This window comes from Paroedura picta, chromosome 10 (genome assembly GCF_049243985.1).
Source record: "Paroedura picta isolate Pp20150507F chromosome 10, Ppicta_v3.0, whole genome shotgun sequence".
Classification (NCBI taxonomy): domain Eukaryota; kingdom Metazoa; phylum Chordata; class Lepidosauria; order Squamata; family Gekkonidae; genus Paroedura; species Paroedura picta.
In genome coordinates this window covers 3949459-3973865 of record NC_135378.1, presented here as the reverse complement: position 1 = coordinate 3973865, position 24407 = coordinate 3949459, and the positions used below count along the sequence as shown (strand labels likewise).

The following is a 24407-nucleotide window of genomic DNA, read 5'->3' as shown; positions in this document are numbered from 1 at the left end:
GGTAGGGCGCTAGTAGTCGGGCCTGGCGAAGCTGGAAAAATGCCTGGCCCGCTACTCTTTTGACCTGCGCCTCCAAGGTCAGGGAGGCGTCAATGATCACACCCAAATTCCTGGCCTGGGACGCGATGGTAAGGTGCGTCCCTCCCAGGGTGGGTAAACGCGCTTCCTGTTCCCGCCCCCTATGTCCCAACCACAGGTCCTCTGTCTTGGAGGGGTTGAGTTTCAGGCGACTCTGCTCGAACCATTCTGTCACCGCTTCCAAACATCTGGCAAATGGTTCCGGGGGAGAGTCCGGGCGGCCGTCCATGAGGAGATAGAGCTGGGTGTCATCAGCATACTGGTGGCAACCCAGCCCAAAACTCCGCACCAGCTGGGCCAGAGGGCGCATAAAGACGTTGAACAATGTGGGAGAGAGGACAGCGCCCTGTGGGACTCCACAAGGAAGTCTGTAGGGGCGCGAGAGCTCATCTCCCACTGCTACCCTCTGGGTCCGGTCCTGGAGAAAGGAGCGTATCCAGCGTAAAGCTGTGCCCCATATCCCCGTTTCGGCGAGGCGGTGGACCAGTAGTTCGTGGTCCACGGTGTCAAAAGCGGCCGACAGGTCCAGAAGAACCAGCACTGCCGACCTGCCTCTATCCAGCTGGCGACGGAGTTCCCCCCCCCATGGACAGGGTTCCCAGGGCTGGAAAGGAGCAGGGATGCCGCGTCTTCAACACGGCATCCCTGCTCCTTTCTTAAGGTGGAGGAGTACCCAGGGTGGAGGACTCACCTTGCGGGCTGCCAGTTCAGTCTGTGCGGTGAGTCACCGGCCGGGCCAGGTGAGGCCGGGCCAAGCAGCCAATGGGCATCTGCAAGTCTTTTAGTACCCTTGGATGCAATTCATCTGTCCCAGAAGACATTGTTTCATTTAAAGAAACTAGGTGTTTATGGACTGCCTCCACAGTGATCCTAGACCACCATTCCCATCCCCCGTTTTGTTACATTTTTGCCACATTGAGCACATTGCCACATTCACTCACAAGAGAAGATACAGCTAATCACGAAACTGGCAGGATCACAGCCCACTGGCAGCCCCTTGGCTTAAAAATCTCTGCTGCTCAGCTGGAACACGGCTATATCTGCTCCAGCCAGCTTTACAGGGACTGGGTGCAGATCACTGAGATAAAAGATTGCAAAGCATATTCTCCTGCACTTAGGGAAAGCACTGATACCTTTACAGTGACAATTATATCATCCCACCTTTTAACAACTTTTAAAAATGTGTAACATCTCAATCCCATATTGATGAAGCTCTGGCCCAATAATTAAAAGAATTTTAAAAAAAGAATGCCACATCATCTAGAAAACTGCATTAACAATATCAGATTTATTTTGAAAAATGATCAGAATTTTTATCTCAGCACTCCACATTTACAGAGTCAAAACCGCCTAAGAAGCAAATGCAGCTTCTTGCATTATTAGGCAGAAACATCCACAACCACAACATCACCTGGGAAAAGGAGGAGAAGCCCAGTGCCCTGGGCTAAGCGCAATGCCTGGTTTTGTTTCTGTTTTAGCGCAGCACCTGCCAGTTCAGGAACTAAAGCATAAAGATACACCATGCAGTAACAGACTGTCTTAGCTGTCTCTCTTGCACCTGTTTCGAGTGGCTCACTCAACTCTTTTATTTCATACAATGCTATATGTACATTTATTCATTTATCCATTCATAAACTGTTCTTTTTGAAACAGTTCCTTTCTCAAGTAAAGTACAGATCTCCTGACCAAGGTCCCTTGGTGATCCCTCAACACCTCCATGCCCCAGACAGCTGGAATGCTCATTCATTTGGAGAACCATTCCCTCTCCTCCTGTGGGGGCAACGGGGGGCTTTCACAGAATCCTCACTGCTCTAAACCCAAAAGTGATATCATTTTAAGCACATCCCTTTTCGAGCCAACAATCCAAGTCCACTCTTGCATCCTGGCATTTAGTGTCCAGTTTCATAGAGGAATATTTTTGTTCTCTCTCTTTCCCTTTAACTTAGGTGGGCAGCAAGTCAGAGCTCTCCCTCCAGGCTTTCAATTTATGTATGTATGTATGTATGTATGCATGTATTTATTGATTTAGTTATTTATTTATTTATTTATTTATTTATTTATCATACTTTTATACCGCCCTCCCCGGAGGCTCATTGGGGCTGATTAAATATGAAACATGTAACTCTGATGGACCCACCTTTCCCACATACTATATTTTTTGTTTGCTCACGGGAGATCCAGACGCCCACCTAGCTTGTACTACATGGCAGGAGCCATGAACATCAGCCTACTGATGCTGGATATTCTTACTGCGATACAATACGATAACATTTATTTTATATAGCCAAAGGCCATTTCAAAGCACAATTAAAACCATATGGTACAAATAAGAATAAAACAACATTTCTCCAATATTGCGTACATAAAATTGTAAACATGGACTACTGAGTTACAATAAGGGGGGGAATGGTGTATCAAGGTGGAGACTGCTGTAAAAATGCTTTGGCTCGTATCTTCCTGGCAGCCAGAGCGAAAAGTGCCACCCTATATGAGATATAGGGGTCGACATCTGATAGCAGATAGGTGACTTTGTCAAAATCAGAAATAGGGCATGAGTTCGGTTATTTATTTATTTATGCCTATTTATTTATTTAATCCTTATCCATTGTTCCTCTTTATATATTTGTGAAACAGGCCTGGGGGTGGAGACTGTCCTGGCAGTCAAAGATGGAAGAGGGCCAAACAGGGTGAGGCCAGTGAAGCTGGCTGCAGCCTGCTTGGCCCTCCCTCTTCACCTCCCATCCTCCCTCCTTGCCTGCTTGCAGGGGGGGGGGAGATTCCCTTCCCTGTAGCCTCCAAAGCGCAAAGGTGGTGAGAGCACTTTGCAGGCCCCAGGGAAGTGGCCGCGGCACCGGGGGGGGGGGGGGGGGGCTTTTAAAGCCTGTTCTTAGGAACAGGCTTTGCAGCTAGTTATATTTATATACTGCCCTCCCCGGAGGCTCAGGGTGGTTTACATAAAATGTATAAGCAACACATGAAACAATCCATAACATAAATAACCATAACTTGGCAAGGAATTTGCCCCTGGGTTTGGAGTACAGAGGACAAGCCAAAACAACCAACTCTTCTTCTTCTTCTTCTTCCCCGCTCCCCTACAAGCAGCCAGCTGGGTGACCTTGGGCTCGCCATGGCACTGATAAAGCTGTTCTGACCAAGCAATAATATCAGGGCTCTCTCAGCCCCACCTACCTCACAGGGTGTCCATTCTGGAGAGAGGAAAGGGAAGGAGATTGTAAGCTGCTTTGAGACTCATTAGGGTAAAGCGGCATATAAGAACCAACTCTTCTTCTGAATGTTGTTTTACCTCTATTTTAAATTGTTTTAATTCCACTTTATTAAAAATGTTTTTATATACACAATATGTTGCACACTGCCCAGAGCTGGTCTACAGGATAGATGCTATAGAAGTTTAATAAACTAAACTAAATGTGCTAGAAACAGCAGGATATAAATAACAAATCTGGAACAGCTTTGCTGTATAATATAAAAAGCTACGGGCGAGTGGATGGGACCAGTCTGATTTTTGGACCAATCGGAAGGCGCTTCCAAATATTGGACTGGCCCCACCCCCAGACTTTGGACCAATAGGAGGGCAACACAGACCGCCCCCAGCCCAGCCATGGGCAATCTGGCAACATCACCACCACTCTGCCCCTTTCCACTGCAGGGAGAGGAGGTCAGTAGAGCTGCCGAGAGGGGTGAGAATGGAGGCCTGGACAGGCCACACCAGCCCTTTTCACCCCAGGGCTGTCCTAACTGTCATGTTAGGACAGCCGCAAGGGAGTGGCGGGCTATAAATCTAATAATAATAATAATAATAATAATAATAATAATAATAATAATAATGTCCAACAACTTCCCTCACTTTGCCTCAGATCACTGATGAAGCTGGCAGGAGGCTGCAGAGTGCTCCCCCTCCCCCTCCCTTCAGGCCTGCTGTGAAGGAGCCTCTGACAGCCCCTGACTGAGGCGAGGGAGGCGTTTCCGAGAACAATGCAAATGAGTCTGTGGGTATATTTGTGCTTTCCTTTTGAGTGGGAGGTAAAATTTCTCCTTCTGCCAAATAGTTGGCTGACAGGGAGGCCACAGAAAAGCCCCTTCTTATTTAACATACTGCTGTGCCCAGCCTCGCTGCTGGAGGGAAGATGCAGCCAAGCAACTCTGCAGATTGGAGGCATACTGCACAGGGTTGTTTGTGCAGACCAGGGGCAGTCAACCTGTGGTCCTCCAGATGTCCATGGACTACAATTCCCATGAGCCCCCGCCAGCGCTTGATGGCGGGGGCTCATGGGAATTGTAGTCCATGGACATCTGGAGGACCACAGGTTGACTACCCCTGGTGCAGACGAAACTGGATGCTGTTGCAGTGCTTCTTTTGTCTCCTGTTTCATCTGCACAACAACCCTGTGCCTCAAGTGTTTCAACTCAACAACAACCTTTGTGGGAGGCCTTAAATATTTTTTCTCCACAAGAACCCTGTCCAAACTCCAAAGCCGCCCTTTCTGCCTGGGGAGCTGTACTCTGCAGATGAGCTGTAATTCCAGGAGCAATCTAGGCCCCACCTGTAGGTTGGCTACCCCTGGGTTGGAAATATTCCTGGAGGTTTGAGGTGGGACTTCAAAATCGTACAATGCCTCAGAGTCCAGCCTTCAAATGAGCCATTTTTGCCTGCAGAGCTAATCGTTTTAATCTAGAGATGAGCAGTGATCTAGAGATGGTATTGCATGTATTTGAATTTTGGTCTGAATGACAGTAAATAAATATTGATTGCTCTAGAGATGGTAGAGGCTTGTAGATTATGGTTAAGCGGGGGGGGGGGAGTGGAGCGGGTGTGTCCCTCCTGGACACTATGGCCAGCCCTTACCAGCAACTGTTTGTATTCTGAGGCACAGGCAGACAGACAGACAGACAAGTATCAGTCCTGCGAGTCTGAAAAGTGCAGGAAGATCTAAAAATAAATTGCCCTGACAGTCTGACTCTAAGAGGGTATGTGGGACATGTGGGTATCTGGACGGTCAGGGCCACCCTCCCTCCCTCCCAAAGACACACACAGAAACAGAAACTCACTTCCTTACCCCACTCCCATTTCCCCCCTTATCTAATGGTTTCCCAACCTACCTACCTCCCACCCTCCAAGCAAGCAAACACACACACACACACACACACACACACACACACAAACACATACACAGACTCACTACCCTCCCACATCCCATTTCCCCACTTACCTAATGGCTTCTCAATCTCGCTGTAAGCAAGGAAGAGCATACACACTCACCTTCCTGCTCACCTGCTGCTTTAATCATGTCAGGTTGCACGCGCACAAGTACACATACATGCACGTGTATGTGCATGAGCAAGAGTATTTGCACCCGAGCAAATATGCATACGCATGCACTCCCTTCCCTCCCCTCCCCTCCCCTCCCCCTCCTATTACCTGCTCTTCCACCCCTGCCTCAACCCTCCATGGGTCACGCAGCAGCAAGCTAGACTACAGGGGGCAGAGCAGCCACTGTGAATGCCTTCTGGGTGGGGCAGCTGCTGCCTTGGCCCTCTCGGTCACGCAGAGGCTGCCTTGGCCTCAGGGGCAAGGCGGCTGCTGGCTCAGTCCCCACAGGTTGCACAGTGGCTGTCCAGGCCCCAGGGACCTGCTTGGCCGCTGGCTGGGCCCTCCATCTTCTGGCACGCTTCATGGGCAGGACAACAGATGTCATGTCAATCTACATATCTGTTTTACGAGGCATGCCAGAAGATGTGACCCACATCAATAAAGAATATTTACAGCCTGAAACTGTAAATAGTAAACAAGTAAAAGGCTGGAGAGACATGGGAACTGAAGTGACTTTTTTCAAGCTTGGCCTGGTGAATAAAAAATCCAGTATTTGCCAGGAAGGTCCTATTTATTTATTTTTATTATGAACTCAAAGCCATAAGTGGCCCAGAATTTAAAATGGAGTTAACTTTATAGGAAAGTAGACAGTGAGATTTTGGGGGATGTTCAGTATGTCAACTTTTGGCTAATACTAAAACATATTTTGTTTTGTATACTTAGGGAGCGTGCCAAGTAGGTGGCTTCATTTTTCTGGTTTTCATCAACATGGGCTGGCTGCTATTACACACAATGACATGTTGTATTTCAGCCACTCTATAAAGAGAACAGCAAGGGGTCTAGGGCCAGAGCTAGCTTTCAGCAAGAAAATACTAAACATTTTGCAGGGAAGAAGATGTCAAATGATCCCACACCTCAGATCTCCCCGGCCCTGCTTCCTCAAGAGTCCTGGCAGTCCAAAGAAACTCCCTTCTTTGTTCTGCTGACAGGCCAGTGCTTAGAACAGCAGTGGGCCTAGAGAAATCTTGGATGCAGTAGTGTGCGTGTATGCATAGCACATCCATCTATACTTCCCACAATGGCACCTTTCCATAGTGTTGCCAGCTTCAGGGTGGTGGCTGGAGATCCTTCACTATTACCAGTAATCTCCAGACAACAGAGATCAATCCTCGTGGAGAATATGGCTGCTTTGGAAGATGGACTCTGTGGCATGGAGGCCCCTCTCCTCCCCAAACCCTGCCTTCTCCAGGTTCTACCCCCAAAAGCTTCAGGTATTTCCCAATTTGGAGGTGACCCTACTCACTGGGGAGGGGGGGAGGGAGAGGGGAGACTTTAATTGGTTATGCTGTTATTTCAATAAGTAAGTCTCTGTACCAGCTTTCTTCAACCTTTTGGGCATGGGGAAACCCCTGAATATTTTTCAGCTTTCAGGGAACCATAGAAATGGTGACACCAGAGACGCGTGCATGGAATACAGGAGCCAGCCAATCTGTCAAGAGACTAGGCCTACAGAGCAACAGAGGAAGTGGGCTCCAGGGATTTCTAGTGAAATCAGCAGCCATCCAAACCTCTGGGAAAAGTCATGTAACCCCTGGTTGGGAATCCTTGTTCTATACCCTTCCTTTGTGAAAGTATTAGGGGAAAGACAAGGAAAAGGGCTAGAAATGAAAGCTGGGGTCCATTCCGCACAGATTCTTTGTAGCAGGAGTGTGGCAAATTGAAATCGCTACAAAAATGCGGTTATGCACAACATCGTAGACAATCTGCCACACTCCTGAAACCGATCTGCAAAAAGTGCTTCGTTTCAGGGAAATCCCAAAAAGTGGATTCACCGTCCGGAAAGCGCTACACTCTTGCAACCAATCTGCAACACTAGCGGAAAAGTTCTGTGCGTTACCTTTGCTGCGGTTTCTGCAAAGTACCTCCCCCTGGCTCTCTCCTCTGATCTTCCGGCGAAGCGATCGCCATTTTTTTTCTTGGAGCAAGCAGAGATCAACGAACCGGCGAGCCTTTGCTCACCCAGCGAGGCTTCCCCAGCTGCAGTCCCTCCCCAGAGCTGTTTGAAGTCACCAAGCACCACACAGCCCCGTTTGCCGGTTTATTTTCCCTTTATTTTTCTCTTTATTTTCGGCCGAAAATCGCGCCCGTGTGGGGGGGGGGATTTTTTTTTCACTCGGGGGGACTGTGGCAACGATGAAACGGCAGCTCACATGCCACCTGCTAGCTAGATTGGTCTCTCCGTTGCAACGAATCAACGCAGATTTGTTGCAATATGTGTGTGTGTGTGTGTGTGTGTGTGTGTTTTAACCTGCCTTAAAAGGAAAGGGGCTTTCGGGAGCATGATAACGGCCGCCCATTGGCTGCTCGTTTGATTGATGGCCAGGGGCGGGACAAAGCTCGGCAAATGAGCTTGGCAAATGAGCTGAGAGTGAGCTAAGATTGGCCAGGGAAGCCCACTGTAACAAGAAAAGATTTTTCAGTTATGTGAGAAGCAAACATAAAGTAAAGGATGCAATAGGCCCACTGTTGGGTGCGGATGGACAAACTCTAATGGAGGATGCAGAGAAAGCAGAAAGGCTCAGCGCCTATTTTACATCTATTTTTTCCGACAGGTCAAATGGTTTAGGCACATCTAGAGATGGCAGTAGCCAAGAGATAGTGTATGGGTGGCAGGTTGACATGGACAGAGAGGTTGTCGAGAGGCATTTAGCTGCACTGGATGAGTTCAAATCCCCTGGTCCGGATGAAATGCACCCGAGAGTGCTCAAAGAACTTTTCAGAGAACTTGCAGAACCCTTGTCCATCATCTTCAGGACCTCTTTAAGGACTGGAGATGTCCCGGAGGACTGGAAGAGAGTAAACATTGTTCCGATCTTCAAGAAAGGGAGGAAGGATGACCCGGGAAACTATAGACCAGTGAGTCTGACCTCTGTTGTGGGTAAGATAATGGAGCAGATATTAAAGGGAGCGATCTGCAAACATCTGGAGGACAATTTGGTGATCCAAAGAAGTCAGCATGGATTTGTCTCCAACAGGTCCTGTCAGACCAACCTGGTTTCCTTTTTTGACCAAGTGACAGGTTTGCTGGATCGTGGAAATTCGGTTGATGTTGTTTACTTGGATTTTAGTAAAGCTTTTGACAAGGTTCCCCATGATGTTCTGATGGATAAATTGAAGGACTGCAATCTGGATTTTCAGATAGTTAGGTGGATAGGAAATTGGTTAGAGAACCGCACTCAAAGAGTTGTTGTCAATGGTGTTTCATCAGACTGGAGGGAGGTGAGTAGCGGGGTACCTCAGGACTCGGTGCTCGGTCCGGTACTTTTTAACATATTTTAATTATCTAGATGAGGGAGTGGAAGGACTACTCATCAAGTTTGCAGATGACACCAAATTGGGAGGACTGGCAAATACTCCGGAAGATAGAGACAGAGTTCAACGAGATCTGAACACAATGGAAAAATGGGCAAATGAGAACAAGATGCAATTTAATAAAGATCAATGTAAAGTTCTGCATCTGGGTCAGAAAAATGAAAAGCATGCCTACTGGATGGGGGATACGCTTCTAGGTAACACTGTGTGTGAACGAGACCTTGGGGTACTTGTGGATTGTAAATTAAACATGAGCAGGCAGTGTGATGCAGCAGTAAAAAAGGCAAATGCCATTTTGGGCTGTATCAACAGGGGCATCACATCAAAATCACAAGATGTCATAGTCCCATTGTATACGGCACTGGTCAGACCACACCTGGAGTACTGTGTGCAGTTCTGGAGGCCTCACTTCAAGAAGGACGTAGATAAAATTGAAAGGGTACAGAGGAGAGCGACGAAGATGATCTGGGGCCAAGGGACCAAGCCCTATGAAGATAGGTTGAGGCAATTGGGAATGTTCAGCCTGGAGAAAAGGAGTTTGAGAGGGGACATGATAGCCCTCTTCAAGTATTTGAAAGGTTGTCATTTGGAGGAGGGCAGGATGCTGTTCCTGTTGGCTGCAGAGGAAAGGACGCGCAGTAATGGGTTTAAACTACAAATACAACGATATAGGCTAGATATCAGGAAAAAATTTTTTGCAGTCAGAGTAGTTCTGCAGTGGAATAGGCTGCCTAAGGAAGTGGTGAGCTCCCCCTCACTGGCAGTCTTCAAGCAAAGGTTGGATACACACTTTTCTTGGATGTTTTAGGATGCTTAGGGCTGATCTGGCGTTGAGCACGGGGTTGGACTAGATGGCCTGTATGGCCCCTTCCAACTCTATGATTCTATTCTATGAAATATCGCTTCCTGGATAGTGATTTTTGCCGAGACCGGAAACCTGTGGGAAACGATAGAAACGCAACTGGATTCCACTACAAAGGCAGGTATGCATAACGACGAATTCCACTATTTAAAATGGCCTTTTTTCATTCCGAAACCAATTTGCAACATAGATCCTGGTGCGGAATTCTAAGAACCTGTTATATCTGTTGTTACAGCTGTATATCAATATAGCAATATTCTAGTGCTTACTTTTTAAACATCTGCAAGAATCCAAGTAGGTCAAGGGAATGGGGACACCCACTACTGGGGGATTGGGACAGTGAAACTGGCCATGTGCAAGCCGAGATGCTATCCCACTTGGCCAGCACCCACACCACCAACAGGGACACCATAAAATCCCATCCTTGGGTGGAAGAGAACAGTTTTGCCACTCAAGATGTTGTTCAGTGGTGTTAAGGACTTCAATGTGGATTTTAGAGGCTGTGCAGCATGGTTCTCAGGGATGGACTATCAAAGAATTTACATTAGTCAAGGAGGAACTCACATGTGTCATGCGAGGAAGATCTAGTCTCCATGCTTGTCGGGATCCGAGATCTCCGACTTAACTGCAAAGCAGGAAGAGCACCCATGAGACTGTGACACAGGGATGGAGGTCCTTGCACCAAAGCTGCAAAGGACTTACCGGAAGTGTCACAGGGGCAAGATGAGCAGTGTCCGCGGCTCGAGACAGAGCTCCGGGAAAGAAGGACTGGAGCAATGCGGTGAGGGACGTGACATGGAGAGCTCTACCTGGGGAGGCAAGGGAGATTGGGGGAAGGGCGCAGTTGCAGAAGTGGGTACCAGAACCAGCTGTAATAAGTTGAGGGTGGAAGCAGCAAGGTCGAGTCCAGGAAGGAAAGAAAAGGGATTTAAGGCCAGAGGAGACACAGCCGGGAAGGAGTGAGGTAACTACCACCGGCCCGGAGGCTACATTTTAGAGTTGCAAGAAGCCTGTTCTGAGACCTTTGCCACTGGCTGAAAATCCTGCTGGGAACCCAAGTCCTTACAAGAGACCAGTAAATACTTAGAAAATGTGGTAGCGGCGGATCAGCAGACCCAGACAAGAGAGGTACCCCGGATTGGAAGGGGTGTCACCCCACCGAAGGAAGGTACAGCTAGCCACCATCAGCTTTGCGGGGACCGGAACAGCCAGGTCCTCCCCGGAGAGGGGATACTGGAGGAAACCCTTGGTGAAGTCCGATTGGGGAAGGCAGACCTAGAGTGAACCCCTGAATTCTGAAAATGGGAAAGAGCCCGGGCCTCCTGCGGGACCTCAACAGCCTGGGCCTGGGTGGGGTCTTTATTTCACCTGTGGACAGTGGGGCATTACCACAAACAATGCCCTCTAATGGAATGCGACTTGGGTTGGAGAGAGTCTTTTCAAATATCAGTCCAGCAGGGATCCAAATCAACCGCTCTTTTAGTGGAAGTGAGCCCCAGGGGAAAAACGTTCTCCGCTTTGATAGATAGTAGAAGTTCCTTGTCGATGATTCACTCAAAGTTAATCCCCCAAGAACTTCTGGTTCAATGATGGACAAGAATCGCTTGCTTACATGGGTATAAAGAAGTGTGCCCAATAGTGCAGGTGAAGTTACGGTATTTATGGAGGGTACTTGAGGTAAGTCTGGCCAGAGTGGAGGCTGTGATCTGATGCTGGGGATAGATGCGCCAGAATTTGCTCAACATATGACAGACGGTACAGAGGAGAATGACGAAGATGATCTGGGGCCAAGGGACCAAGCCCTATGAAGATAGGTTGAGGGACTTGGGAATGTTCAGCCTGGAGAAAAGGAGGCTGAGAGGGGACATCATAGCCCTCTTTAAGTATTTGAAAGGTTGTCACTTGGAGGAGGGCAGGATGCTGTTCCCGTTGGCTGCAGAGGAGAGGACGTGCAGTAATGGGTTTAAACTACAAGTACAACAATATGGGCTAGATATCAGGAAAAAATGTTCACAGTCAGAGTAGTTCAGCAGTCGAATAGGCTGCCTAAGGAGGTGGTGAGCTCCCCGTCACTGGCAGTCTTCAAGCTAAGGTTGGATACACACTTTTCTTGGATGCTTTAGTATGTTTAGGGCTAATCCTGCGTTGAGTAGGGGGTTGGACTAGATGGCCTGTATAGCCCCTTCCAACTCTATGATTCTATGATTCTATGATTCTATGACTCTGGTCTTAGAGGTGCCTATGGTAGAAGTGAGATGGCCTAGAAGGGTTGAAGAAGAAGACCCAGAAGGACCATCAGGACAACAACCAGCGAGTTCGGTAGAACAGGTTGACGGAGACCCAAATGACCCAGGCCTCAGTCAACCAGAGGACGAGGCAGATGTTTTAGGTACCAGGGCTCGAGATCCCGATTTTGTGGAAGCACAGCAACAAGACCCGGCCTTAGAAGATCTATGTCAAGGGGTAGTTAAAGGAGGACCACACGTTACTCCAGGGCGGTGTTAGAGGGAGGAGTGTGGCATAGGTTGCAAAAGGATCTGTGCCAGGTGCAGCGACAGCTTCGGGTACCAGTCACTTATAGGCGAGAGGTCTTAGAAAGTGCACACAATAATGAATGGGCAGGTCATCAGGGCTCAAAGGGTACAATGATGCGGGTACGCTAAAGATTCTTCTGGACAGCCATATCAGAAGATGTTTGGAAGTTTTGTCAGGCTTGTGAGATTTGCCAGAGGACCTCAGGGAGAATGCCACCCAGAGTACCATTAAGGTCACTCCCAGTCATACAGGCTCCTTTCGAGCAAATTGCCATGGACTTTGTGGGGCCCCTGCCTAGAACACCTTGGGGGGGGGGGGCAGGTACTTGCTAGCAATCACGGATTATGTGACCTTTTCAAGGCGGTGACCTTGAAAAATATGAGTAGTGGAGTGACAAAGGCACATCTGTGCGCTCATATGGGACTGACAAAGGAAATATTGATGGATTGAGGGTCACCCTTCACAGCACATCTCATGCAACAATTATGCAGGACCCTAGGAATTAGTCAGATTTTTATGGCAGTCCACCCCACCCCCCACCCCCCAAACTGATGGGTTGGTAGAATGCCTGAATCAAACCATTAAGGGAATGTTGTGCTGCTTAACATATCGTAGGCCAGCCAACTGGGACTTGTACTTGGACCTGTTGTTGTTTGCACTCTGGGAAACACCACAAGCATCATTAGGGTAGAAGCAGCAGGGGTGAGTCCAGGAAGGAAGGGAAAGGGATTTAAGGCGGAGCCAGGGGTCAATGAGGAGATAGTGCCAGGGAGTAGTGAGGTCACTACTACTGGCCCAGTGGAACCAAGAGGGCTACACTTTAGAATTGCAAGAACTGCCTGAAAATCCTCTCCTTGCCTCTGGATTCATCTACAGGCAAGATTGCAGAGAAAAGTGTAGAGGGAGGCCCAGCTGGACCCGACAATGCCTGGCTGACATCTTCATGCCGAGCCAGTTCTCACGCCTCTGCTACCATGGGCAGAACTTTCAGAGGTACGGAACATGCTGCATAGATATACAGTACTGGTTGGAGAAAGCACTACTATATTTTTATGGCATATGGATTCATGTGCTTTACTTTCATTCAGGCTGGTATAGACTTCTCTCTTAAAACAAAACATTTGAATATTTCTTGGAATATCCCCAAACAAAAAAAGTCATATTGCAGCTCTTTTCTTCAAATTAAGCTCCCATGACCCTGGCTGGTGGAATGAGCTCCCAGAGAACATCAGGGCCTTGATAGGACTAGCACATTTCCACAAGGACTGGAAGGTGGAGCTCTTCAGCCAGGTTTACAGCTGAGGCCAGCAAGTGCTGAATATTTAAGCATCATACGTCACCCCCCTCCCGGTACCACTCTTTGGGTCAGGACTCATCAAGTAATCAGCTCAGCATAAATAGCAACTCCAGGTTCACGAGCTGTTCATTTAACTTAATTGATATAGATTTTTAGGAATGTTTATTGCACTCTGTATTGCATGTTTTATAAAACATTTTAAGTTTATGTAACCTGCCCTGAGATGCCTAGATCAAGAAGGATGGGCTATAAATTTATAATTATAAATAAATTATAAATAAAATCAATAACTAAAGTGATCATGAAGCAGCTTGAGTCAGACAGGAAGGCAGAAAGCCATTTACTCTGGCTAAGAGGGCACTGCCCCTCATGTTTGCTCTTGACCCAACTTTGCTCACTGAATCCCACAGGTCTGGCTCTCAAGAGAGGACAAGATCACAAATTACACCATTCAACATTTGCAGCATTTAATGTATTTTCTTATTGTGCCATTAGCAAGCATTTTTCCTCGGTACACTAGCAGACACACAAATGCACCAGGAAGCAAGGAAAATGATCAGAGCAGCGCTGCCTGCAAGAGACAGAAAGAATCCACTCGCTGCCGGAAGGGAGCCTTTTACCTGGCCTCTCTCTATCAACGCTCTTTCCAGGTCTTCTATTTGGTCTTGGCACCTGAGGAGATCAGCTTGCAGTTGCTCACGAGTCTGAAAAGTCAGTTTAGAGAACACTTGAATCGATCATAGTGATACTCTGGACACATGATTATGGGGAATAAAGAGGCTCACTTGAACATGATCTGAATCAGTTGAATTTAACGGGAAGGGAGTGGGAAGCAATGACCAGTGAAGGTGTTCCGTTTCAGCGAGCCACATTTTCAAGAAGCTATGAGTGCTTCAAAGGACGACAGAACTGCTGTGAATAAAGGTCACAGCTATTTATGAATTTTCCCTAGATAGCACATCATGCAACAGAGATCTCGTAGGAAAGCTTTCGGATCTAGCTGGATAAGCAATTGTTATGAACAGATTACTAGAGAGCCATGATGTGGCCAAAATCTGATTCCACTTGAATTTGGGGATGGGTTTGTGGTTCCATCCAAGAGGAAACACAGGCAAGCCAGCATTTGGACCAAGAACAATATCCCTGGGCTGCACCAGGCCTCACAAGACATGCACTAAAAGGAGAGATGCAAGATGCAATGTCATCATCAACTCCGTGTGCTTTGTGGCATGCCTGTTCCGGATTCCATTTGCAAGTCCAGAATGGCCCATCCAAAATCCCAGATCAAGTCTGAAATTGCAGAAGACCCCAAACATGGAAACTTAGACCCACAAAATGTTAGCAAAATACTCCTACTAACATGGCCCACCTGTAACTAAAGTTCAAGGAAAATCCTGTCCACCAGTGCAGGTGGCCTTCAATCATGGACACAACAATTAATGTAAGGTGGTCAGTTGTTAAGCCCATCAGCCATTGGACCTCACCCACGCATGCCATACCTCTGTGGAAGCAGGAATCTATGGTTCTAAAGCTGCAGTTACCCTGGCTTCTCTCTCGGCATCCAAAGTCCCGCCGACCTGTTTCTGCAGCAACGCATACGCCCGCTGCAACGCCTGATATTCTCGGGTGAGCTGGCAGAACCTCAAGTCGGCTTCTTCTTTTGGTGTGTTCTTTAAATAAAGAGGAAATGTTTTCTGTTTGGGGTGGCAAATATATTTTGTATTTAAATACAATCATCTATTCAAGAAAAAGAAGAATGACAGAAACAAGTATAAAAATTCCAGTGATATTTTTTGCCCCTTCCATGTCATGTTGATAATATCTGGTATTCTCTTTTTAGGAATCTGATTTTCACAGGCACCGAAATCTCCCTACAAGGCGGAAAATATTTATTACACTGGCCAAAGTCTCCTCTGAGAATCAATGGAATTTGACTGCAGCTATTCTGCTTAGGATGGCAAACCACACCCATCCCGTCACCTGCAGGGGAGGGGGCAGAATGTGGATGAACAGAACCTATATGATGGGGCTAAGTTGTGCTATAATGGAGTCAAGGTTCACCTGAACACTACAAATAATTTTTTTTTAAGTACGCTTTCCCATCATAGGGTCAGAGGGTAGGGATGGAATGGGCAAGCCAACTCCTAAGGCCTCACCAAAAATATTATCATTTGTAACAAGAGAGGTCTGGGTTCTGACAGCTGGGAGTGGAGGAAACTTCTCTTCCAAACAATGCACAGGACCAGCAAATGGACCCTTTTGACTACCTCCTCCCTGCCTCTATTATCTGTTCCTGAGCAGACTAGTGCTCCCAAGAAGGCCCCTTCCCTGTCATGGAACTGTTTTAACCCACCTGTATCTCTTCAGGTGAGATGTCCCTTTGACCATCTTTCTCCCCACTTGGATAAGAAGAAGAAGAAGAAGAAGAAGAAGAAGAAGAAGAAGAAGAAGAAGAAGAAGAAGAAGAAAAAGAAAAAGAAGAAAAAGAAGAAAAAGAAGAAAAAGAAGAAAAAGAAGAAAAAGAAGAAAAAGAAGAAAAAGAAGAAAAAGAAGAAAAAGAAGAAAAAGAAGAAGAAGAAGAAGAAGAGTTGGTTCTTATATGCCGCTTTTCCCTACCTGAAGGAGGCTCAAAGCGGCTTACAGTCGCCTTCCCATTCTTCTCCCCACAACAGACACCCTGTGAGGTGGGTGAGGCTGAGAGAGCCCTGATATCACTGCTCAGTCAGAACAGTTTTATCAGTGCTGTGGCGAGCCCAAGGCCACCCAGCTGGCTGCTTGTGGGGGAGCGCAGAATCAAACCCGGCATGCCAGATTAGAAGTCCGCACTCCCAACCACTACACCAAACTGGCTCTTAGAAAGTGGTAGCCTGTGAAATTGCCGTTTGTTAGGAGAGGAGCCAGAGGGGTAAATCCAACCATGCCTTTCTTCAGGGGAAAGAATTTCTGCCCAGAGGGAGTGACTTCTGTGGTTCATTCCTCTCCCCTTTGAAATCCTGATCTTTGTGTTATTTATCTCCTGGGAACCGCACTATTCCAGGGGCCATTTTGGGCTGCTGAGAGAGAGGAAAGCTGGAAAAATTGTGCTCCACTAGAGAAAGTCATTGTGACTGTGGCAGTGTGTGCTTGGGTCCAGACCAGTGACTGGATGCCAGCAAGCCTCATACTAACGTGAAAAACTGATTGCCAGCCCACCTAGCCCTATAAGCTTGAAAAGGGAAGGGCCTCCATGCACGAACAAAAATTTAGCTTCTAAGGAACGGCTTGCTTAGAAAAGGAGCTTTACAACATTTGGGAAACACATCTGGCACCCATGTTGAGAATGCTTTGATACTTCCTTGGTGGTTCCCTCTCCAAATATTGACCAGGGCTGATGCTGCTGAGTTTCCATGGCCTGACCAGAGCAGGCTAGCTGGGGCCATCCAGGGCAGGACAGGGCAGGGCAGGGGCAGATTGCCCAACCCTTTTTCCTTTTCTGCTTTGGTTTGCCATTTTGTCTTTTTAAATATACATCCATGATGCCTAATGTAACAACTAGTATAGTGGTCAGAATAACAAGCCATGATCTGAAAGACCCAGGTTCAAATCCTCATCACTCTCAAAGCTGACTGGGTGATCCTGAGCCATTCACTCACCATGCCCCACTCTGCAGGATCTATCTAACAGGACTCTTGGCAGGCTAAATGGAGGAAGGGGAAACAAGGGCAGAGTCTGCACTTACTTTCTTTATTCCATTGTCAATCCTGTTGAATTCAGATTGCTTTGAACTCGATTCTTCCTTTCCCCCCCCCCCACCCATTGAAACAGGAAAGTCTTCTGCACGTGGTAAGGGAGGCTCAGAAGGTGGAGGTGAGCCAAGCCTCTTTTTTTCTTTTCTTGAAGGGGGGTGGGGAGAGGAGCCAGGCAGGGAGCCTCTTTCTTTTCTTGGAGGAGAGGGGGAGAGGATCGAAAAAGGCAGAGGAGGGAGGAAAAATCCAGGACCAACAGAAGTTGAGAGAAATTAAGGGCTTCTCCTTTAAGGCAAGCGTGTCACATGACCAGGTGTAGCCTATCAGAGGTTCTCTACCACGGAGCTTTCTTTCCCAATTCGGAGCTTTCTTTCCCAAATGGATATTGAGGATTAAAAGCAGTCTGAGATATCGCACAATAAAGGTAGGGTCACTCCAGATCAATTCTTCTTGCTGCAGAAGGAAAATTAAAATTGCCCAAAATCCAAACGGAAATCGCATTCTGTGTAGACGGCAGGGACTGAATTGATCTGGGGTTGGAATAAAAGCTCCGTGCAGTTTACACCAAGGTCTGCTACTCTGGAGCTCCTCAGAAGAAGGGGAGGGGGAACATACACCGGATAAGTACATAGTGCTGGTGTACTTCCACCCCCCACTTCTAAGAGAGAAACAGGATTATGAATGTCTGCACAAATATTGACATTAGGTATAGATAGACTATATTGGCTGGAAAATGAGGGGTTCATTTCTCTAACGAGGGAGAAGACATGTTATTCCTCATTTTGATGTTTTACGTAAAATCTGACAAAGTAAATAATGGGGGGGGGATTTTGTACAACAGTCCACAACCCAACCCACTTACGTCTTCCAAGTCCTCTTCGGGCGTAGCTGGAGTCCTGTCTGTCTTATCTGTGTTATAGGAGGCTACTGATGAGGTTTCTGAATCAACAGATTCTTCATCAAATCCAAAAAATGTCTCCACAACATGCCTCTGAAAAAGATTAACATTCTTTGTAGCCAAGAGGCAATGTGTAGGGCTACATATCAAATTGCCTTTTGTTTTTGTCTTTAAGAAATAAACAGTTGGTGAACCCAGTCTCTGAAGCATTCCACAGCACTCGACTACAGAGCCCTCTCCACAGACACAGTCCCTATAATGTTCTCTCAAGCTGAGACAGACTCAATCAATTCTTCATACATGTCAACAATAAAAGAGACTGTCATTCTCTTTGGGAGCCTGTGAAGACTCAAGAAAATAAGTGTGTGCAGCTGAGGCCTACCTATGTACAAAGTGCATGCCACAGCAGAGGCAATGTTTTCCCCACATCCAACATTTTCCTGGAGAGAAGTCCAGTATCGCATGTGGGCGAGGAGGGGGAGAATTAGTTGTTAAGCTTTGCCCCCTAATTCCTAATTGCAAGTTTTCCTCTGGCCACAAGGCATTCCAGACGACTTAAACAGCTTTTAATATCCAAACCATCTCATAAAAGAACTCTGCTGCTGAAAGCAAAGCTGAGTCTGTGCATAGCAGAATTCTACAGTTTGGCTGCTTAAGGAATCAGTTCACACTTAGGCTTGGAAGTTCTTTATTATGAGAGAGGCCCATACTGGATAGGAAGGGAAGAGTAAAGGCTTCTCATAGCTATCGAAGCTTGGGGGGAGAGAGATTGTAGAAAGCATGTCTGGCCCTCAAGGTGGACCAAGGAAGAAAGAGGGAGAAGGAAAGTGACCAGAAGGAAGAAATGGACGAGGGTAGCATTCTGGGAAACAAAAAGGAAGCAGCAGGAGTGGACTAAGGGGGTGTCAGAGTATGCCCTGTCAACCCCCAGACTGACTCTCTACTGCCACCCCCACCCAGGACACAAAAGCTTGTGATGCTGGCCAGCATATTCCTTCCTAATCTCTTCTTTTTATTTGAACAATCAAAACGGCCGCTAGATTATAACCGTTTTCAAGTCAGTTTTCATCAGTGGTTGTTTTTTGTTTGCTAATGAAGTCCTTCAATAGGATCAATTCTTCTGGGCAGGATTTAAATAATATATATGTGGCCTTTGGCTCACAGGTATGGAGCAGGCAGTTTACAACCCAGTGGGAACAGTCTTTTGACTAGACTGCCCCGTATCTGTGAACCAAAGGCCACATATATATTATTTAAATTGTTGTTCAAATAAAAAGAAGAGATTAGACACGTTTGTTGCATTCATTGTGAAATTGTTTATTGTAGCCTAGGATAGGTTCTTTTTTCTGTTGTTGTACTCATTTTGAACTGTCCTTTTTTTTCGCAGCATATTCCTTCCAGCAGTTGCTTTCCATATTACGTACTTTAACATTAACCTATCTTTCCCTCCCCAGACCCATCGGTTTCTTCCAAGCATCTTCAGGCCATGAGAGGCTCCCTCCTTTTCTCCCAGCCCACCTGCACCCTTCCAACTATGCCACATCTGTTTCAGGCAAAGGAGAAGGAGGAGGAAAATCCCAGGAGACACCTGTTCAGACAATTCCTCTGAGTTTTAGAGGTTTTCTTCTGAAATTTGGAGAAAATCTTCCTTCTGTCAATGTGATGCAGATTCACAGCTGCAGAGGAGGCCATGGATCCTGTGGCCCCAGAAATTACCTTCCTGGGGCTCTGAAAGAGCAACAGTGATACAACTCTGTTTCTCTCCTGCACATGGATGGGATAATACTGTCCATTAGTGCCTGGAAATACAAGCTGCACCAAAAGAGCACAAGGAAACAAACTAAAAGGACAGATCTTCAGAGCATACAGCTGATACTGTGCAATTTTTCATGGAACAATTAGAAGAAGGCATACCTACAGCCATCTGCAGAGTTGAGGGCATCCCTGGTTTCTCCCCTGTTAGTTGCCTCTCTGAGTCACTCTAGTGATGATCATCTCCTTAATCTTCTTTCTACACTCACAGCTGCCAAATTGTGGCTCTGAGACTCTATGAGATTTATTTAAATAAAGGTTGGTCACCCTAAATTTAATCTATGGTAATTTTTTCCCAGTTTGTATATTTTAACTTTATTTGGTACTATTTTACTCAATTTTAACTCATTCATTTTAATCGATTCTGCGGCACATTTTGATGATAATTTATTCTTCCTAACCAAACAATGGCAGGCCTCTTATGCAAACCTCAACCTATTATGAATGCATTCCAGCAACTTATTCTAGCCATTTTCACCATCACTTCAAAAACAACAATTAAAGAGTTAAGAAAGATGAAGTGGGTCGAAAATCATCTCTTTTTTACATTCCATTGACCAACAAATGGGGAAAAAAACAATCCATGAAGTTTATTAATAGGAACCAATAGAGAAGAACTCTTACCTTCATGCTTATAAGTCATTTCTTGGCAGCCAGAAAAATATAAACACACCAGAGCACATAGGCAGACGAAAAAGGAGAAATACAAGATCAGAATTACATATTCCATGCTAATGATGCAGGGGCTGACCACTTTATATTCTCCTCAGACACTCTGTAGAAGTTCTTTGGTTCACAAGCCAGGAAGAAGTCCCCAAAGTTGGCAGGTTCCAAAGAGTTCTGCTTGTCTATTCCACAGCAAGAAACCGGTGGCATTCCTAGCAAGGCCACTTCTCAGAATTCACAAACCTGACATATCTGCCCCATATTATTCTGACTCAAAGCCACCTAGGGATGGAGGGAACAAACTGGGGCCCAAAAAATATGACCTATAACACTTTGCAAACAACTGCCTGCCTCCCATATAACTGTGTACCTACAGACAGTGCTTCTCCCCCCTCGGGGCAGCTCTTGGAGTCATGAGCTAATTGGAAGCAACATGCCACTCTCCTCAGCACCCCCCTGGCAATTAGCAGCGAGCCCAAGGTAAGTCAGGGTAGCAACAGTTACCTGGCACCAGCATGAGAACGGCACATTTGCCTTCTGTGGAACCCTGCCTCATTCTCCCACTGACAAGGCCCCCAAAGCTTAACTTGCCCATTATGCAAAGAACAGTGGACCTAGATGCACAACTGAAAAGCCAAGCCACACATACAACAAAACAACACAGGACACCCACCAAGGATTTTCTGCTACCATGACCTGGAGTGAGATTTCCTTCTTACTTCTGAAAGAGTTCTGTTTTCTAAAACAGAGGTGTCAAGTCCTGTCCTCCATGCCACAACTGTATGGGGCACAAGTAATGGCCCAGGGTCTGGGCGTTTTGGGATCGTTTGCCTGGTGTGAAGTACCAAAATAGAATGACTACTAGACTGGAAAATCTTTTATGATTTTATTCAACTGCAGGTGAACAAAATGACACAGGGGGGTTGGTCCCGAAAGAGCCTGTGTGTAGAACAAAGGATTTATAATATTCCATTGAAGGTGGGGAAAGATGATGCTTGTGGGGAAAGATGATGTTTTTTGGGTCAAACCAATAACCTGGGGTCTCCACCCCTTGCACATCCCACAGGACCAACCCATTGCCATTATGCTGAGTCACCGGAAAAAAGGTTACAAAAGTTCTCTTATTAATATAAACAATTGCATCCGACCTTGAGAATAGAACACATCAGCCTTAACAATATTTTTAAGATATAGTCAAGAACAAGGGCCATTCCGCATGAGTTCAAAGTAGCAGAAGGCTTGCAAATGGTAAACGTTACTAATTTGCCGTTCCGCATGATGTCGTGAGCAATCTGCAACAGTCCTGCTACACTAGCGCTAAAATTGCTTCGCTGTAGCGATTTCCGGTGAATCCAGAAAAGTGGATTCACCCTCAGAAAATCGCTACACTCTTACAGCAACCTGCAACACTAGCGAAAAAGACCTGTGCGTTCTTAATGTGGCGGCTGCAACAAAGTCCCTCCCCCTGGCTCTCTCCTCCGAACTTCCGGCGAAGTGATCACCATTTTTTCCCCTCGGAGCGAGCGGAGAAAGCAACGAACCAGCAAGGCTTCATTCACCCAGCGAAGATTCTCCGGCTACAGTCACTCCACAGAAGTGCTTTAAAGCTCCCCTAAGTCCCCAAGCACAACACAGCCCTCTGTTTGCAAGTTCCTTTTATTATCAGCCGAAAATCGCACCCGTGCGGGGGGGGATTTTTTTTTTCACTCGGGGGAGCATGGTAACGATGACTCGCCAGCTCACACGCCAGCTAGATGGGTGTCTCGGTTGCAACGAATCAACGCATATTCGTTGCAATGTGTGTGTGTGGTTTTTTTAAACCTGTGCTTAAAGGGAAAGGGGCTTTTCCAGAGCATGATAACAACCGCCCATTGGCTGTTCATTTGATTGACGCCCAGGGGCGGGAACAAGCACAGAAAAAATCGCTTCTTTTCTAGAGATTCCTGCGAGACAGGAAACCTGTGGGGAATGAATGAAACGCTACTGGATTCCACTACAAATGAAGGTATGCGGAACGCTGAGATTCCACTATTTAAAATAGCGTTTCCGCTTTGTGGAACGAATTGGCAACATTGGTCCTTGTGCAGAAAGGCCCCAAGTTTCTGTCCACCTTGGTTACTCAAGCTGAGTGACCAACGAATAGGAGGCCCCTTGAGGGACACTGTCAACCTTTCCTTGTCATCTGGGATTATTCTGCAAAGACAGAAAATTTTGTGGCAGCATTCTTCTGGCTGCATGGTAATTCACACAAAAATCGGGCTTCTCAGGCACAGATCTGGTGAGAATACCAGCATCAGCAGCCATCCTGCCATTTTTTGCAGTTGGGAAAAAAACACCCAATTGTCTCCCCTACTGGGGAGACATTTTGTGGCAATCCAATGTGTTTGCTCTGCATTTGAATTTGAATCATAGAATCATAGAGTTGGAAGGGGCCATACAGGCCATCTAGTCCAACCCCCTGCTTAACGCAGGATCAGCCATAAGCATCTTAAAGCAATTTGCATTCCACTTTTCTCACCGCCTGAGTCTGCCCACCTCCTCTCGCTTTACGCCATTAAAAAAAAATTGTTTTGCACTAGGACGAACGGTCGCTAACCTAGCTGCAAACCAGAAGATTTTAAAACAGGTTTTCTCACCCCTCACTTCCCTGTGATGGGGGTCAGTCTTAAAAAACACAACAAGACCAAAAGTTCTTCCCTTCCTGGTTTCTGAGCTAGAAACAAAGGATGGTTCCTGTACTGTGGAAATCCTAGATTCAAGTGGGTAGCCGTGTTGGTCTGAAGGAGCACAACAAACCAAAATCAAAGTTCAGTGGCACCTTTAAGACCAACAAAGACTTATTTGAGGTGCGAGCTTTCGAGTGCAAGCACTCTTCGTCAGACTATGGGGCTTTTCGCACGCCTTCAAAATCGCACAATGGTTGCCAATTGAAAACGCTACTGATTTGCCATTATGCACAACGTCGTTGACAATCTGCCACACACCTGAAACCAATCCGCAAAAAGTGCTTCCTTGTAGCGCTTTCAGGGAAATCCCCAAAAGTGGATTCACCCTCCGGAAAGCGCTACACTCCTGCAACCAATCTGCAACACTAGCGGGAAAGTTCTGTGCGTTACCATTGTTGTGGTTTCTACAAAGTCCCTCCCCCTGGCTCTCTCTTCTGATCTTCCGGCGAAGCGATCGCCATTTTTTTTTCTCCGAGCGAGCGAAGTTCAACCCACCAGCAAGCCTGTTTAGAGGCTTCCCAGGCTTCAGTCCCTCCCCAGAGCTGTTTAGTCACTAAGCACAAACATCAGAGAAGCCCGTTTGCTGATGTATTTTCCCTTTATTTTTTACACTGTTTTCGGCCAAAAATCGGGCCCGTGAGGGGGGGGGGATTTTTTTTTTTCACTTGGGGGGAGCGTGGCAACGATGAAACGACAGCTCAAACACACCTGCCAGCTGATGGGTCTCTCAGTTGCAATGAATCAACACATATTCGTTGCAATGGGTGTGTTTTTTTTTTAAAACCCTTTCTTATTTATTTATTTATTTATATTTATATTTTTATACCGCCCTTCCCTACGGCTCTGGGCAGTTTACATAAAACATTTTTCAACATTCACATAGAACACTATCAAAATCAATATCAAAATCAATATAACAATATAACAATATAACAATAACAACAACATATAAACTGAAACAATTAAAACGGCACTTCAACAATAACTTGACAATCCCTCAGTCGGTTCGTTCCCTCAGTCTGGGAGGGACTACATAACACCTGTAGGTATTATGGCTCAGTCGGCCCCACCAAATGCCTGGTGGAAGAGCTCCTTTTTGCAGGCCCT

At 46.6% G+C, this 24407-nt stretch overlaps 2 protein-coding genes across 12 annotated transcripts in view; both read right to left on the bottom strand.

Moving 5' to 3' along the window:
* JAKMIP1 (janus kinase and microtubule interacting protein 1) overlaps nt 1–24407 on the bottom strand; it is a 237294-nt gene that overhangs the window by 105657 nt on the left and 107230 nt on the right. For all 11 annotated transcript variants that reach the window (XR_013225029.1, XR_013225030.1, XM_077301529.1 and 8 more), the window contains exons 9-11: nt 18061–18189; nt 15015–15143; nt 14094–14177 (exon numbers count right to left, since the gene is read on the bottom strand). Coding sequence is in view for 9 of the 11 variants with exons in the window: in XM_077301529.1 (XP_077157644.1) it covers nt 14094–14177; nt 15015–15143; nt 18061–18189 (342 nt within the window). In the remaining 2 variants the exon portion in view is untranslated. The remainder of the gene's footprint in view (nt 1–14093; nt 14178–15014; nt 15144–18060; nt 18190–24407) is intronic.
* On the bottom strand, nt 18235–23766 carry LOC143819657 (uncharacterized). The gene has a single exon (XM_077301545.1). It carries the CDS (start codon nt 20636–20638, stop codon nt 20441–20443), a length of 198 nt encoding a protein of 65 aa, XP_077157660.1. The 5' UTR covers nt 20639–23766; the 3' UTR covers nt 18235–20440.

Coding starts and splice junctions, on each gene's coding strand:
- LOC143819657 (XM_077301545.1), bottom strand. CDS start 20,638: ATGGAATATGTAATTCTGATCTTGTATTTCTCCTTTTTCGTCTGCCTA.